The following is a 17,295-nucleotide window of genomic DNA, read 5'->3' as shown; positions in this document are numbered from 1 at the left end:
CGGTGGGAAAACAAAATGTCAGATCTGATCTGTCAAGTCTTTAAGCCCTCTTCTTCTGTCTGTCTTTCTCTTGTCTTTTGGGATTGTACTGCTGTATTGGTATAGGGATTAAGCTGAGTAGTAAAACAGTGATTTAATGAACTTTGCATGGCAGCATGCCGCACTTCAACCACTATCGCAAATAAGCAGGGCCAGTGGGAGATCACTATGGGAACTTTTCTGAGCCATATGGAAAAAGGGGCAAGGCCTTTTGAGGCTGTGGGTTTTTAATTCCACTAAAAACTATTTCAAATACTTGAAAACAACAGAGTGTGAGAAAATGCTCTCAGGAAGAAAAAAAACAGACAGATCACCAGGTGCTCTGTGTGTGTGTGAGTTTATGTGTGTGTGTGTGATGCAGACAGTAAACAAAACAATGTAAGAAAGGAATGTATCCGCTCACCAGACTGTTTTTCTTTTTGCCATGTAATCACAATAACGCTCAGCTTTTAATCAATTATACTGCAGATGACCGCATCATTCAATCTAAATAGCAAGATTTAGAGGCGCTTGTTTCAGTTTGTATAATTTAATTCTGCTCTCATTTTATAAGACATTTAATGAACGAGTAGTTTTCTTCTTTTGTCAATGTGTATAAAAAATACATTAAAAAAACACTCACGTTAAAACTATTTTGCGAGATTTAGGTCTCTTGTAAATATGTACATAAAATATGTCACAAGGTTTCCATCTTCCCAGAAGTACAACAACAAAAATATGTGAAGTATGTGACACGTCTAGAATTGTGAAAAAGTTTAGCACTAATGCCACTATTGTGGTCTGTTAACTTGTCCCATTCATGAGCCCCACAATGCACCCGACAGTGGGTTTGAATCATTAAAAGGTTGTAATCCCCCACCATTGTGTTCAGACAACGCTACGTTTTTAGGTCTTAAATCAGCAAGATCTTCAATAGGCAATATACAGAATGCATTTCCTGACCTCTTCTTGTGTCATTTTAACAACCATAAATTTAGTCCTTAACTAAGTGAAGTCAACTGAGATGACTGGAGCCAGTCTAGTTTGTGAAGAGATGTTTGATTCCTTGAACAAAAAAATCTGCCTCTTCAAAAAAGATATATTTATTTAAAGATATACTAAGCTCTACCTAAATTCCTATATCATTTCACGTAGACAACTAAAATCATATATAGTCCCTTATATATCATATGGAATAGTTCACCCAAAAATGAAGAATACCCCATATTTTATTCACCCCGAAGCCATCCTAGGTGTGACTTTCTTTTTTCAGAACAGTCTTTTATAGTCTGATATATCCGCAAATACTGCAACGTAACTTTTAGGTGATAATCGCATGTCCTCTGAAGCAGATAGATGGTTTTTTGCAACAAAAATATTTCTAGTTTTAAAAGGATAATTTAAATAACTGACTGACTGATTGAGCGCTGAGTTCCGGCTTCTTGGCTGACTTCTGACTTGTCGTATGAAGTTCAGTCCTAGGTCAGCCAAGAAACCGGAACTCAGCGTTCTTGCGGAAAATAACATGAGCTGGTTATATATGTTATCATTTTAGAAGTAGAAATATTTTTGTTACAAAAACCCATTGTTATGCTTCAGAGGACATGTGACATAAATGTTAGTTTCATGTCCTTATGGATATATCCAATTTACAGAGCTTCAAAATAATGGCTGCTACCCAGCTTTTAAACTCTGACTGTGTTCATCTGAAAGAAGAAAGTCATATACACCTAGGATGGCTTTGGGTGAGTAAAATATGGAGCAATTTTAATTTTGGGGTGAACCATTCCTGTAAGAACTTGACTTCTTGAAGTCAAGGTATCAACCAAGTCACATGAATAAACCGAGATTTACCAGACAATTAGAGCTGTCAAAGGTACCATGTTAACATCTGAACACAATAATGGTACAAGAGCTTATCACTGGGGTAGTGCCTTAAGATATTCACACTGACGGAAACAGGCTTCCACAGTGTCACAGCCATTTATTAACCCAAGAGATTTAAACTCGTAATCACTCAATAAACATTTCGCTTTGTATAAATTCATCTGCATTTTTGTAATGTTTATAAAGACATTGTAAACGTATTAAATACTGTCATGTTCATGTGTTAATCACTGTGAAAAAAAAATCTTTAATTGCAATAAAATGCCATGGAATTTGGATGGAGAGGGAGCAAATGTTATTTATACAGGATTTTTTCACACAGTATCTTAATACAAGCTGAGGAAAGAGGCGATAGAAAAATAAAGCAATAAATAAATTACATTAGCAAAAAAGTATTAAAATGATCAAAATAAACAAAACTATAGCAACATCTTTGTAGATCGCGCTAATTTCTTACAATACATGATTACTTACTCTATAGATTTTTAACTGTTAAATTCTGAATTTTCTGTACAAAGTCTTGAGTCTTTTCAAATATCTTCCTTCTGTCTGGTTTGAGTGCATAAGAGTTTCCTAAGGTGCATATTACATAAACATCCTTTGAGAAAGATCAACTAAATGTAGGTATCTGAAGGTACTTTCATACAGGTCTCCATCTACTGTTGTGTGTGTGTGGTTGACTATAATTAGTCAGACCATTCATTCTCATCGAGTTCTGAGTCGTCTTCTGAGTCACTATACTCTACTGCAATGCGTCGAGAAAGTATAGTAGCCACATCGTTCCCAACAGGCTCTCGTTTAGCCTGCTGTTCTTGTTGCTCCTGTACTTTCTTTAGTTGAATACCTAAAAACACACACACACATAACACAAAATGTGATTGACACTCCTCAGTTGTAAAATAAATAACAGCTGTTCAGTTTTGACTAAACAACAATACAAATTATTTGAATGAACTATATGACTATCAATATACACACTTACTTTTACATAAAAGCTATGTAAATATTACAATATGAATTGAAATCAGATCATAATCCATGTACAGTAATATATGCATATTATATGTGTATTTAAATACATATCAAGTATCATTAATATTAAAGTATATTTTAGCGTACCTTAAATGTTTGTCAATATATTTGGTAGCAAAGACAAAGTAAGTAGTTTTAAAACTACATATAAAAATGTAATTATGCCATTTTTAAGTTGATCCAAAACATAATAAGTCTACCATCATGTCAAAAAACATTGTGCTTAAGTGTGAATCGAATGTATTCTTTTAAAATGTGTTTTTCCATAATAACTGTTCTTTTTTAAAGTATGCTGAAGTGTACTTTTTACAAAAGTGCACTATACTGTGGTCCCTTTGAAGTATGCCACCATGGAACAACACTCTAATGCTGATGTATACAAAATGTGCACAAGCACTCTCCACTGACCCATGCGTATTGCTGAGAGCAGGTCACTGCGAGCGTCTGTGACAGGCTGCAGGGTTAGTCTCCGGCCCTCTCCCAGGGCTACAGGATGAGGAGGTACGGGAGGTGCTGGAGGAGGAGGTGGACCTTCAGGAGGTGAAGCTAAAACAGGGCCAGGAGGTGGCACAGGTGGAAGAGGATACTGTAAGGCTGATGTGATCGCTCCAGGATAAGGAGTGGCTGGAGGTGAAGCAAAAGCCGTCTGCGCAGATGGAATGATGGGACCCACTGGAGGGGGCGGTGGGCCTGAACTGGCGTAGTACTCCATCATACTATAAGAGAGAAAGAAAGAGCCTGAGAAACCTAGTTTTTGAAACCTCTCCGAGTAACCTCTACGGACTGGCATACGTGGTCAAGTCACCAGCATACACATCGTTTTGGATACAGACTTCTTACTATTGGCCAAGAACCGCCTACTCATGGGGTGGGTTCTCCTGAAATAGTTTATTAAAATTAGCAGAAATACTGACTTTGTAATAAGAACTTGCGTTAAGAAGTATCAAGCGTTAAAATTGAGATATTGATTATTGAGAGCCATCTGACTGTCCAAAGACAGCAATACAACTGAAATGATCCCAGGTCCCGAAACGTAGTAAATTGGTAAAACAGTCCATTTTAGAGAGAATCACAACGCATATGCGCATTTTCCCCAAGGCATAAACCACAGCAGATTACGTTCATGTACGCGCTTTCACCCCCAAAGATAAACAAGGATGATTACACCAAATACCTTAAAGTGTGCGTCTGCTTTGCGACACTCTCCAAAACTTCCACCTAGTGTCGCAAAACTGAAGTCGAGCCCCTGATGAGACATGGACTGTATTACCAATGTATTTACAATTTTTATGGATCTGGGATTATTTCAGGTGCTGCTGTCTATGGTGAAAACAAATAGCTTTCTGATTTAATCAAAAATATCTTAATTTGTGTTCTGAAGATGAACATGTCACACAATAGGACACATCGATATGTTAACTACCCATATACCTATTTTCAGATATATAACAGCGTGTTAATGGCAGTTTAATAAAAATGTATTATTTTATATTCGTATTTAACGAGATTAGCAGTGCTAATTTCAGCCACTCAAGTACATCTGTTACATGGTTAAAGTATACTATCAAATGCACTGACGATCATTTATGCTAACTAAAACATAATTGAATTGCCTTTTCTACTGTACTAACTGCTTAACACATCAAAACGTCTATTTTTTCATAATTTTAAACACAAATCCAAGAGTTGCAAACTCAAAATGTAATATATTACATTTAATACATATACACTTTCAAACACGAAACATTTCTGTTTTAATAATCATAACTCTTGTGATTAAAAGTGTTAGTTTAAATTCTAGGTATAATATGTTAATAATATATGGTGCGTGTGAGGTGGGACACCGTCGCATTACAGCAGACTATCAGCGTTCTCGTACATTTCGTTTTGTTAAAAGAGTGTCACATGTTTGCGGTTACCCATAGTCTGTTGGAGGAAGCGTGATGGCTCCATTGACTCCATTTTCAGGGGGTGGGTACTGTGGAGGAGTTGGATGTGTTCGAGAGAGTACACCCACTCTGTAACCTGCATCAGCAGCCACCCCCAACCCCACCGTCCCCCCGATGCTGTGGTACTCGTGCTCTACTCCTCCATTTGCACTAGATGATGCTGTCTCCACAGGCATAAAGGGATGCGGCTGTGCATGAGCATGACATGCTTGGACTGGGTAGTTTGCATGCGGTCTGTTGAAAAGATGATAAATGCAATGCAATGATTTCTCACAAACCGAACCATGAGAAACGTATATATTTTTATTTATTTCAATTACGGTAAATTGAAATAAAATGACGGTATTATTTGTTTTTGCTCATAACGCCTGCATTTATTTTAACAAACGTACTGGTAATATATTTTATTTTTAACCAGTATTTTGAGGACTCCTGTGAAAGCTGACATCAACACACAGTTGAATATAAGGTAGACTGATGAGAAGAGAATATAAGGTGAACAGAATTTGTTACTCTTGCTGTTGATTTCTACTTGTTCTGCTTGATCAATCAGTTTTTGTTTTATTTTATTACAGCACTTAAAGTTGACATGAATTGGAAATCGCAATCCTCTTTTACAAAGTCAAACAGCTACTAAAAAAACAATTTTTCTCACTAAGTGATTTTATTAGAAGTTGACTGGATGCGAGTGACAGATTACTGGAGGTAAATACATTTTAATACACACTGCAATATTTCAGAAAAATTACAATACGATTACTATTGCACAAACGCTATCCAAAACTGGAGATATTTTCTTTAACTAGTACTTTACCTGTGTTGTTAAAAGCTCTATATAAATAAAAAATGACTGATTGATTGCTTGACTTTAAACTATAAGGGATATTTAAGTAAATCGAAAGCTAACAAACCTGCCGTCTGGAGACAGCGAGCCCTCAGACGATGCTCCTCTGTAAAGTGAATGATGATGACGATGATCCGGACGTAGCTCCTTATCAAAAGCCATCATGTTCCATTCTTGTCTGCGGTTATGAGCCTTTCGAACCTTTTTCACCTCACGGGGCAATGTACCATCAACACACCGCTTCTGCTCCTGTGTGAAAAAGAGTTCATGGAGGAGAGAAAGTGATAACCTAAGTGATTTGTAAGTTACTTTGGTTACACTTTATTGTGATAGTCCACTTTAGACATTCTACTAGACCGTTAGACTAGCAGACTGTTAGGGACCCGTCAAAATAAAATGTTAGAAGATATTGAGCAGACAGTCCACTAATACTCTAATGAACTGAGTTTGAGACAGTGGTTCCTGGAGGGCCACAGCTCTGCAGTTTTGCTCCAACCCTAATCAAACACTCCTGATCCAGCTAATCAAGGTCTTTAGGATCACTAGAAACAACCAAACAGGTGGGATTTGGAGCTGGTTGAAGCCAAACTCTGCAGAGCTTGAGTTTGAGAGCACTGCTCTTATGGAAGTTAGTTGAGGTGTAGTTGAAACTGTGTATAGTTCACATAGGCAAAAGTTCTTAAAGCAATAGTGTACCCAAAAATAAAATATTTATAGATATTTACACTAACTCTGCCCACCAATGTGTGATTGGGTTAGTCATCATTACAAAAGACTTTCATTCGATATCAGCTCAAGGGGGGCAGATTGTAAAACGTATGGTGGTCTTATTTTGACACGATCAACCTGGGTTCAAATCCGTCTTCTGACGACTTTTTTTCCTCCCTTTTTGAATTTCAAATGACATCAAAAAGCATTTATTTTTAACAAAAATGAAGCAAATAATCAAAAAGTTGATTATTAAACCAAAAGTTTTAACGTACTTCAATACTGAGGTGCAGATAATTGTAATATATACATATAAATAGCAGAAAATGTTATTTGCACTCAGTGTCATGTCATATCAACAATGCTGCTATTTTCAATTAGTGTAAATAGAATCTATTGCTACTTCCACTTAGTATACATCTATACTAAGAAAATATTATATTTTCACACAGTGCAAATAACATCTAATTTCTGTTTACATTTAATGCAAATAGCCGCTGCCAAAATAAACATTTTCCGGCCATCCAAAATAAAGAGTTTGGAACAGATTTGGAGAAAAAAACAACAACAACAAAAAAAACAGTGTGCTTGTAAGAAACAATTGCACCATTAAGATGTTTTAAACGTTTTAAACCATTGCAGTCCTACAACCATAATAATGCTTTCTAGAGAACAATTGCTGACACTTTATTTTTTGGCTACACCTATTAGTTGCTTATTAGTATGGACATGACTAGAATATTAGTCATTTATAAGTGCTAATTAAAAACATAATAATGCCTTATCCCACATGACCTTATTCTGCATCTCTTCTAATCCTACACAATACAATTACCTTACTAACTATTAATAAGCAGAGTGTTAACAAGCGTTACCTATTCTGAAGTGTTACCGAACAATTTGTCCCATGTAAATCACCATATGTACAGATTAAGCACTGTTTACAAGAGCAATCACTCCAAGACAGTTCTAAACAACCATGTTTGTTGATTTTGATGTGAGAGGGCAACAATACACTTCACTGAAGAAAACATTATTATGGATTATTATGGATTTTTTGGACAGAAGAGATGGATTTGTCTCTTACCAACACACAGCTTTTCACTTCACAAGATGCACTGGTGAGCAAGTGATGTGATTTTTTTTCCAAATCTATTCTGATTAAGAAACAAGCTCATCTATGGAGCTCATCTGGATGGCTTGGGGATGAGTACAATTTCAGTTTAGGTAAAAACTGTTTATCATTTAATGCAAGTCCAACTACTTCAGCAAGAATGTTACCAGATTTAGAGACGAAAACATTTAAAAGAGTAGTTCTTTTACCCTATGTTTTCTCTTCTCTTTTCTCTTGTCCTCTGTGTCTTGTAGCATTTTTTCCTTCCACAAGTCAAAGAAATATGAGGGGTCTGTGTAGAACTTAATACCGTCAATATGGTCATCCCTAGAAAAAACAAACAAAACAATTATAAACCTATTATACATATTAAAGAAGAAGAAGCGGAGGAGGAAGAAGAAAGCGCGCACGCACGCACGTACGCACACACACGCGCGCGCACACACACACACACACACACACACACACACACACACACACACACACACACACACACACACACACACACACCTGTAGGCAGAGAGTATGTTCAGAGGTGGTGGTTTGTCGCTGGTGTTGTACATCTCCGTGATGGGGTTTGGAATGCTGCTCTTTGTCACCACCTGCTGGTCTTGAACAGTAGAGCTCTTAAAGGCTTTACGCATATTAATATCCTGGAGTGAAACTGTGACAAAGATAAAACAGAAATTATTACATAGAGTACACCAACTATCGCTATCCATTGATTTTTTTTTCCCAAATTCCCAATCCCAACATTTACAAAAATACTGCACCTGATCTATATCATCTTCAATTTATTTTGCGAAATTCCATTAAACACATTATGTTAAAAATAGCTGTTAAAAACAGTCATTTTTGTATCGTGCTGCTAATCAGTGGTGTTTTGGTGTACCAGCCCTGTTAGCACAGAACTACATTTCCCAGCATCCGTCCTGCTTCCCACCTGTCAGCCTTGTACTCACCTTGGAATACTTACAGTTTTTGGTCTCTTCAGTTGCACTTAGTGATGGGCCAATTAAGACACATGAAACACTGAGCCCTTCCTCTGACTGTTCAGAGCTTTGAGAATGAGAAAAATAGTGACATCTGGTGACCGGTTAAAATAAAATAAAGCTGCAAAAAGCCTATAAAAAACCCCGGGAAAATGCACCCATATGAATGGCATTTGGCAAATATTTTATTTTTCTAAAATAATACATATTCTTCATATTACACATGACTTGTGTGACTGGGTATTCAAAAATAAAACTGAATAAGTCTGCATGAAAACTTATTCATACAGTAAGTTCTGGGGAAGTGTGGACTTCAAGTTAAGTTTCTTAAATAACTCTATGAACGTATTTACTTACCCTTAAATTTCTGATAAGAAAGACCTGTTTGTATGTTATCTCTGTGTTGTCTTCTTCTGTTATTGTGACAGCTACCATATCATGTAATTTGACCCAGCTATTTCAATCCTTTCCATTCCACTAAATGGCTGTCCAATTAAAGATAATGTTGATTTTTCTAACTTGGTTCCATGGAATGAGTGAACCTTGAAAACAATCTTCTGGGGTGGATTAGATGATAATCTTTATCAACAGATGTCGGCGTCCTGTCCACCTGGCTTTTGGAGTGCAGTATTGATTATTCTCTGCGGCTAAGCAGTTCATCCTTCACTGCGGGAGGGTTTACTATCTGCCACGTGGATAAAACCAACACCAGCTGCCCTCCTCATGACTGTACATAGATGTCTTCCAATACCATCACAGCAAGTGCTCCGGTTTTTCTTGGGGCGAAGAAACAAACAGCGTGGATTACAGTGAACCAGTAACTTCATTGCAAGTCATTACGAGCATTCCCCCAGACCAAGAACACACTTCACAATTTAGCCTGGATTTTCCCAAACACAACCAGGAGCTCACACAATTCACTCTCAGCTGGAACTCCTAACGGTCTCAAGCCGGCCAGTGGTCTTCAGCTCCACCTTCAAGATCTTCAGCTGCACCATGGTGATCTCCTGCTCTACTAGATCCATCTGCACCTCCGTGGTGTTCTCCAGCTCCACTTGATCCTCCATAGTGGTTCTCAGCTCTGCTTGCTTTGGCTAAGGAGTCTTCAATCTCGTCTGCTCTCCTATCTTGTCTTGTAGTTCCCAATTTAGCTACTTCTCAATCTGCTCACCTTGTCATATGTACCTGTCATCATCATGTCTTCAGTTTGCATTGTGGTGGAAATATTTCATACAGTGGCCACAATAGGGTTCAGAGAAGTGCAGACTAAGGACTCTATGATCAAATAATCTGCACTTACCCAAAAAAATGCTCAAAATAGTGGAACAGTCATATGACAAACCATTGACCAGATCAGTTCAACCAATTACAGTGAAGAAGACTTGTTTGATATTGATTTTTACTTAATTTTTACTATAAACATTCATATATCTTTCTGATCAGGCAGCCTCTCTCAGTAGTAGGGTCCTGGCCGTGAATAAACTTTCATTCCTGCAAAGAGCAACTTGGGAGTGGTGTCTGGTGTAGATTTACAGTGAGAGTGTATAGATGACTTGTGTGCAAAGTGTGATTGAGGTAGTGATGGTACCTTCAAATATTGTATTTGAGGAATTCAGGAAATTAGCCTGAGATGCTGTAGTCGCAACTCTAGGAGTTAGATTAGAGCAGACAATTTCCACTCTGCTCTCACTACCCAGTGCTTTCCTCAACTCTACTATCCTAAAATCCCATCAATATAACTTTAAAAAAGAAAGAAAGGAAAGAAATGGACTGTTATACTCCCAGCTAAAGTTCTCAAGTCATTTTTTGAACTTGAATGGATGGCTTGAATTTCTGACGTTCCTGCTAATAAAGGCCTGGATGTACATTTAAAGTAATATAACTCTAACAACGTACTGCTTGAGGTACGATTTTTAACCATCATTCATTTATATGTGAAGTGCAAATCAATGATGGTACAAATTTTATTAGAACTTAAAAAAAATAAAAACAAACTATTAAATGTAATCAAAGGCAACTTATTGTAGGAATTCTGGGAATGTCAGATAAAAAAAACTGCATCATGAAAAAAATATATATTAGTATTTTACTCACATTCCTTATGCATGTTACGTGTAGCATGGAATATCCAATTAAATATCAATCTCGTTTCTGCAAAAGTGCATGTGATCTTTTGTCCTTTTACTGACCTTCCTCCACACTAGAGTCCAGCTGAGTGACCTTGATTGCAAGGCGATCTATGCGGTCCTGTAGAGAATTAGCACGCAGGTAGAACGTATTGGCTTCGTTAAAGAGCTCGCCAAACACATCCTCTGCGTGCTTACCTGTAGCAGATCAGAAAGAAAGCTTTTAAATCGTTATTTACTGGATGTTTTATCCAAAGCATCGTACAGCATACTGTACCTATTAGGAAAAGTCCTCTTGAACCAACCTGTTCTGCTGTGTTTTTTCTCAGCTTTTATTTACAATCTTAAACTTATGTTTACACAGTGATAATACATTTGCATCCTCCAATCTGTTGGAGAACTGCAAAACACACACGCACGTTGTGTTTCCATGTTTTATGGTAACTCTCCATAGGCATAATGGTTTTTATACTGTACAAACTGTATGTGTTATTGTCCTACGCCAACCCTACGCCTATATCTACCCCTTACAAGAAACTACAGCCATTTTTAGGTTTTAATAATAAATTCAGTATGTTGATTCACCTGTTGATTGCTCTGTGCTTCACGGGATTAAACTTCTAGAGCATAGACTGGGGAGCCGGTGAACAAAAAGCATTGTTATTCTATCTTATTTATTCAATTGATTTATAATGTATTTGCGTAAAACAGAAGTAGTGTATATAGGTTAAAATAAATTATGTGTTCTTCTCAGAACAAGGTTGTTTTGCTAAACTTGCAAGGTTTTTTCTATTAGTTTTATTTTTCCAGTCTGAATTTATCATAACATATATATGCCCATTACAACGGTGTGCAATAGAAATCGTAACTATTGTTTTAACGATAAAATTTTTTTATCATTCTGATAAAAAAAACAGAATGCAGGTGTGCATTAAGTGAAGTCTAGTGTATATATTTGAGTGCGTTCTCTCAGTGCGTGAATCAGTCTGTTCAAGACATGTAGGCAGAAAATGTATATATGTATACCGCTTTATAGTTCAATCGCATAGTTAACATATACCATATTGATGGTTTTAGCTATATTCGGACAACAAAAATAATTCCAAACAAAGCCACAGCTCTGTTTTGCTTCTCTGAGCAGAGCGGGCAGTGTTTTGTTCCTGAATTAATCAAATGATTCGGATCAATTGCAATGACTCACTTATTAACAGAGACTTGCTGACTCCTTCTTGCGGGTTCGATTTCACATTTAAAGCATCTTTTTAATCAAAAATTATTTATGCATTTGTAATTGCAGATTAAAGCAATTATGTCCTGCAACCAACACACCCGAATGCCACTTCAGACGACTTGCGTTTCCTCTGCAACGCAAAGATGAATTGATTGACTGATTTCATTTGCACAAACGTCTTATTATTCTAACCGATTAATTAAATGTAAGAATTTGACTCAAAAGATAATGCACACTTTTAGAAAAAAAAAAAAAGGTTTTTATAAAAGTAATGCAAATAAAACGTGCAAATCTATTTCAACTTATTGGAAAAGATTCATTTCTATCATTGTAAACAAAATATGAAGTCAGCCGCCCACAGCAGCCCATAAGGATGCCAACACAATAACACACGGCAAAATATTGTGTAGCCTAATTATTGTTATCGATAAAGTCCCAGGAAATATTGAGTTATTACCGTTTGTCAATATCGCACACTCTTAACCCAGTGTTTATTCTGGTTTAAAAATAAAAATATTTTTTTTATGTCAACCTAATATAATAAAGTAGGCCTTACTGAGGCTGCTAAGTTGGCGTATGATGGCAGAGAGACTGTTGTTGGTCACACACTCCAGCTCATTGCTGATGGTCTCAGGTAAAGCTCCTCTACACAGGTGCCTGGGCTCGATGTTTCTCTTCACCAGTGGCATGACTTCACCTCAACACATGTATAGAAACAAACCTCAGCACCTGTAAAGACACACAAACAGGATGACAGCTAGACCAAATACACTCACACCATTCATCACATACAATAACAGACTAATAGACTAAATATGTACACTCAAGGCTGTAACCACTAATGTTATTACTATATATATAGTATCATTTTTCTTTTGAATACTGATATAGATAGTCTGAACGTGAATTTAAAACCACCAGTAGGTGGCAGTGAGTCACTGTAAAATAAGTGAGTCATTGCGATTGAACCGAATCATTTAAAAGGGATGATTCATTCAGGAACGAAACACAGTCATGTTGTTTAGAGACACAAAATAATGCTGTGGATGTGTTTGGAATAATCTTTTGTCTCTCAATTAACTTCTTGTTTACTGAAATGTAAAAAAAAAAATGTTTTTGAAGTAGCCTAACTAAACTAAACCTTTGATTTGATTGGCTAGCGTAATTATTTTGAGAGCTTGCAGAGGCAGAGCAGTCTGAAAATGTTACTTTTAAAGCTTGTGGCATAATGGAGAGCAGCAGATCAGTGCAAGAATATGAAATATTGAGGAGGGCTATTTGGGCATGATTTGATCAAGGATTAATGCATTAATATTTAGATATTTGCACAATTAGCTTAGTTGTTTAGTACAATTAGCTTAGTAGCTTAGCTACACTGTAAGAAAAGTTTTTGAATTTTTTTTCTTTTCATTTCAATTTACAAAACTCATACAAACATAAGTCGAGAAAACAAAAAAAAATCAGCTGAAGTTGGTTGCCTTAAAAATTGTAGGCTGGCTCAACTACAGTGTAGGTTTAGCCCACATGTGGTCATGAATATTTTTGTAATTAAATAATATTGTTCATTTTAATTAAATAGCATGGATCATAAATTGAAATATGCTTTATTGTAATTTCTATTACTTCTCTGTCATGTATTAAATATATTAGTAATTAGACATTTGTAATGTGTGACATTTGTTTAAAATTGTTTAAAATATATTCACTTTAAATGTGAAGTTCACTACAGTTAGAAATATAAGTATTCTTGTTAGACAAAACATGTCAACTTTAAAGAATGATTTGAAATTTACTTTAAAAGGCACTTAAATGGACAGTTCAACCAACTAACCCCACTGTTAGAATTAAAATTTTTGGATGAATCATCCCTTTAATGGTCTCTTATTCCAGTTGATACTCTATTTTATTAATATTACATTATTTGCATGTACAGCCATATCTATCTATCTATCTATCTATCTATCTATCTATCTATCTATCTATCTATCTATATATATATATATATATATATATATATATATATATATATATATATATATATATATATATATTCTTTTCATTAAGGATCCTTTTAATCCTTATATTCTATAAATACTTTTGCACATCACAGGGTAACTTCAAACGTCCCACATGTTATGTTCATTTCATTCTGTGGCCTACAATCTAGAAACGAGTAAGGTAACTGTATGTCACCAGAAGATTATACAGGGGGAGGTTGGTGTTCCCAGCCTCTCAGGATTAAGTTATTAGACACACACACACACACACACACACACACACTGGATTACACTGCTTTCACTCACATGAACTCCTATGACACATTAGAGATCGTTCATTCATATCCATAAGCATTTCTTTAATGCACGTAATCCACGCATGTGCAAAGAATACATGTTTTTCAGCTAAAATCATCTTGAAAAGGGTCACCTTTCTGCAGAACATAACTGTACTGAGGCATGTTTATTTCAATCATGGTTCAAGGTTTCCGTTATTGGATATGTTTCATATATAATGCAGGACCGAAATCACTTTCTCGGTCCCATTACAGCTAAATTTAGGCTTCAGGTTTCAGGAGAAGCTAAGAGCGAACATAATTGGTCGGTGTCTCTCTGTTAGATATCAATCAGGCAGGCGGGGTTGTGGAAATGTCCATTAACTCAAATGGAAATCAATGGCTCGCTACTCAACAGTGCTCCATTTCACTAGTAAAAGCACAGAACATACATCATCACATCATACTACATGACACTAATTATCTGTTAATGATTAAACAAATGAGAAAATAAAGTTTCTAAGGTCTGAATTATTAGACTGTCCTATATTTTTGAAGAAGTCCCCTGGTAATAGCAGGGTGATTTTTTTTGCTGTAGGCCAGTATCAACATCATACATGATAACAATTCAGTACATACTTTATATCATCATCATCAAAACATCACCATAATATTACAGTCCCATGATATCACCACATTCATTTTTGGGAATTGGAGATGACCGAAACGCTCATTCATAATGAAGTTAATATTTTCACTGTGAATGTGCAGTAATTAATATAAGGTCTATCATTACTGACTCGATCTACACTGAATAAGAAGAAGCGCACTAGAGTTTATTATAGGGACTGTCAATCAACCAACCTATGCTCTAAATAAACTATACACACAAACTTAAACAAACATCAGATTAAACATATTATACTAATAAGGCACTTTACACACTTTTGAGAATTAATTTAAAAACATTTTCGCTTACCAAACGTGGCTTGAATGCAGATATAACGCTCCGTCTGTTCGCGCTTGACGTCAGGGCACGGTATTAGGGCGGGGTTATCGTGTTGACGGACAGTTCTGTGCACCAATCGCACGTCAGGATCCGGAACGACCTTTTAGGATCGCGACTGTGAGAGCCAATGAGATTTGTCCAAAATCGCACACAATCAGTCGTGGGTGGATAAGGAGAAATGCGGGCTTGTAACAGGACAGTTTCAGGTAGGATATAAACAGTCGATACACTTATTTTACTATATTTGTTATAAATGATCTATGATCACATTCTAAAATATGCAGTTTTTTTATGTTTAATAACAACTGCTTTGTTATTAATGTTACCATGATATCATGTAGTTATTTGATCAAACTCAGTGTTGATTATATTGTTTTATATTTTGCCTTGCATTAAAAGCTGTGGTGTTTGCGCACACTGGACTCGTCCTCTTCACAATCACACAGAAGCCCAAATCAATATTTAAATGTCATTCAAATGTAGGGCAAAACAAAACGTTAACACGTTAACCAAAGGTTGCTGAAGTAAACAACCATTCATAAATATATTCATACTCCTATAAAAAGATATAACGTGCATAATATTATAAAAATGAAATTCTAAAGCTATTGATTGAATTATCCATTAACCCTTAGCATCATCAGATTCAACAACCTACTTTTATTTTAGGCTAATAGGGACACACTTTTTTCCACAAACTTCTAAAAGTGGCACTGGCATTAGATGGGTTTATTTTAGCTAGACTCCTTTTCAAGCTAAATGCGAAGCATATAAAACAATAAAATACTTTTTGGTACATTTTCTGGAAGAACTACACGTGGACGACTGCATGAACCTAGAAGAACCGACTTCTTGAGTTCATCTAAACGACAGTAGTCCATTATAAAAAAAGCAGGGAAAAAATGAAAAAAGCTCTTTTGTTTAAGCTTTATGGGACAATATGGGGCAGCAGTGATGGCTGGAGAAGGACAAGCAACAAAAAGGTTTGGCTTCAGGAACAAACCTCATCTAAATAAAGTACTGACCATCAGAAACACAGAGGTGCTGTATTTACAATGAGCAACTTTTCTAGGTTGCGTATTAATAAGTTATCAGTTTGTTTGCAATTATGCACATTTTTGTTTGTCAGCCCTTGTGACCTTAATTAATGATAATTAACGATTTAATACTTATTATTTATAGATTCATATTCTGTTTTTAAGGTTTTAATTTGAAACATGAATTTTGGGAGTGGTAACATAAACATAACAATGCTACTTAATGCGATTTGTCTCATTATGAATAATTACCAATTATTACTAAAAACAAGAGCAATTCTTTGAACAAACATCTAAAAAAAAAATAATCTAATTTGATACTGGTATTTTCTTAATGGATTAAAATAATATAATATATAAATATAGCTTTTTATTATATAAATATTTTTATTATTTTTTTATTTTGGCATAAAATTCTCTTCCAAACACTGAAACATGTTTATTATAATATACGTCATTACGTGCCATTTAAACTTTGTTGTTTTTAAAGGAGTTCGGGTAGTTTATATTTATCCAAAGAAAATCATTGTATAACTTGTATAGATATTAATAGATCATTTAATATTTGCACTCAATTGGGCAAACCTTCAAAGCCACTCTACAGTATGGGTTAAGATACGTGATGGTATGTAAAGAACCTGTTCACTCTTAACCACAGAAAATAATACACAATTAAATATCTCAAATATTTGTTTATATTTATTTACAACTTTTTTTAATCACTCCATAAATCAGGGAGGAAAAAACAAACAAACTAACAAAAGAGAGAGTGTGTGTGAGTGTTTTAGCAGTATTTCTATGTAAAACCTTCAGAATATAGATAGACACACACACACACAGATAGACACACACACACACACACACACACACTTCCCAGTGCGCTGCATTATAGTGTCGTTTCATATCGACACAACTAGAACTAAATATTTTGTCTTCTTGACATTCGATTTGTGATTTCCACGTCAGTTATGTCAAAGACTGGATTTGAACCACAGTAAAAATAAAGCTTGGGAAAGAAAAACAGACACATGACATTCATTTCACCGATTAATGATTTAAAGGAAGAAACGGATGGC

At 35.7% G+C, this 17,295-nt stretch overlaps 1 protein-coding gene across 1 annotated transcript; it reads right to left on the bottom strand.

The window, feature by feature from the left end:
* Positions 1-2,053: 2,053 nt before the first annotated feature.
* On the bottom strand, positions 2,054-12,590 carry wasf3a (WASP family member 3a). The gene is made up of 8 exons (XM_043220161.1): positions 12,458-12,590; positions 10,734-10,868; positions 8,063-8,216; positions 7,762-7,879; positions 5,798-5,979; positions 4,857-5,120; positions 3,346-3,653; positions 2,054-2,749 (listed from the first exon to the last, which is right to left on the bottom strand). Exons 1-8 carry the CDS (start codon positions 12,588-12,590, stop codon positions 2,592-2,594), a joined length of 1,452 nt encoding a protein of 483 aa, XP_043076096.1. The 3' UTR covers positions 2,054-2,591.
* Between the last annotated feature and the right edge of the window lie 4,705 nt (positions 12,591-17,295).

The sequence above is a fragment of the Puntigrus tetrazona genome, chromosome 20 (genome assembly GCF_018831695.1).
Source record: "Puntigrus tetrazona isolate hp1 chromosome 20, ASM1883169v1, whole genome shotgun sequence".
NCBI classification, from domain to species: Eukaryota; Metazoa; Chordata; class Actinopteri; order Cypriniformes; family Cyprinidae; genus Puntigrus; species Puntigrus tetrazona.
Note: the sequence above shows the minus strand (reverse complement) of the source record. Positions and strands in the feature narration are given on the sequence as shown.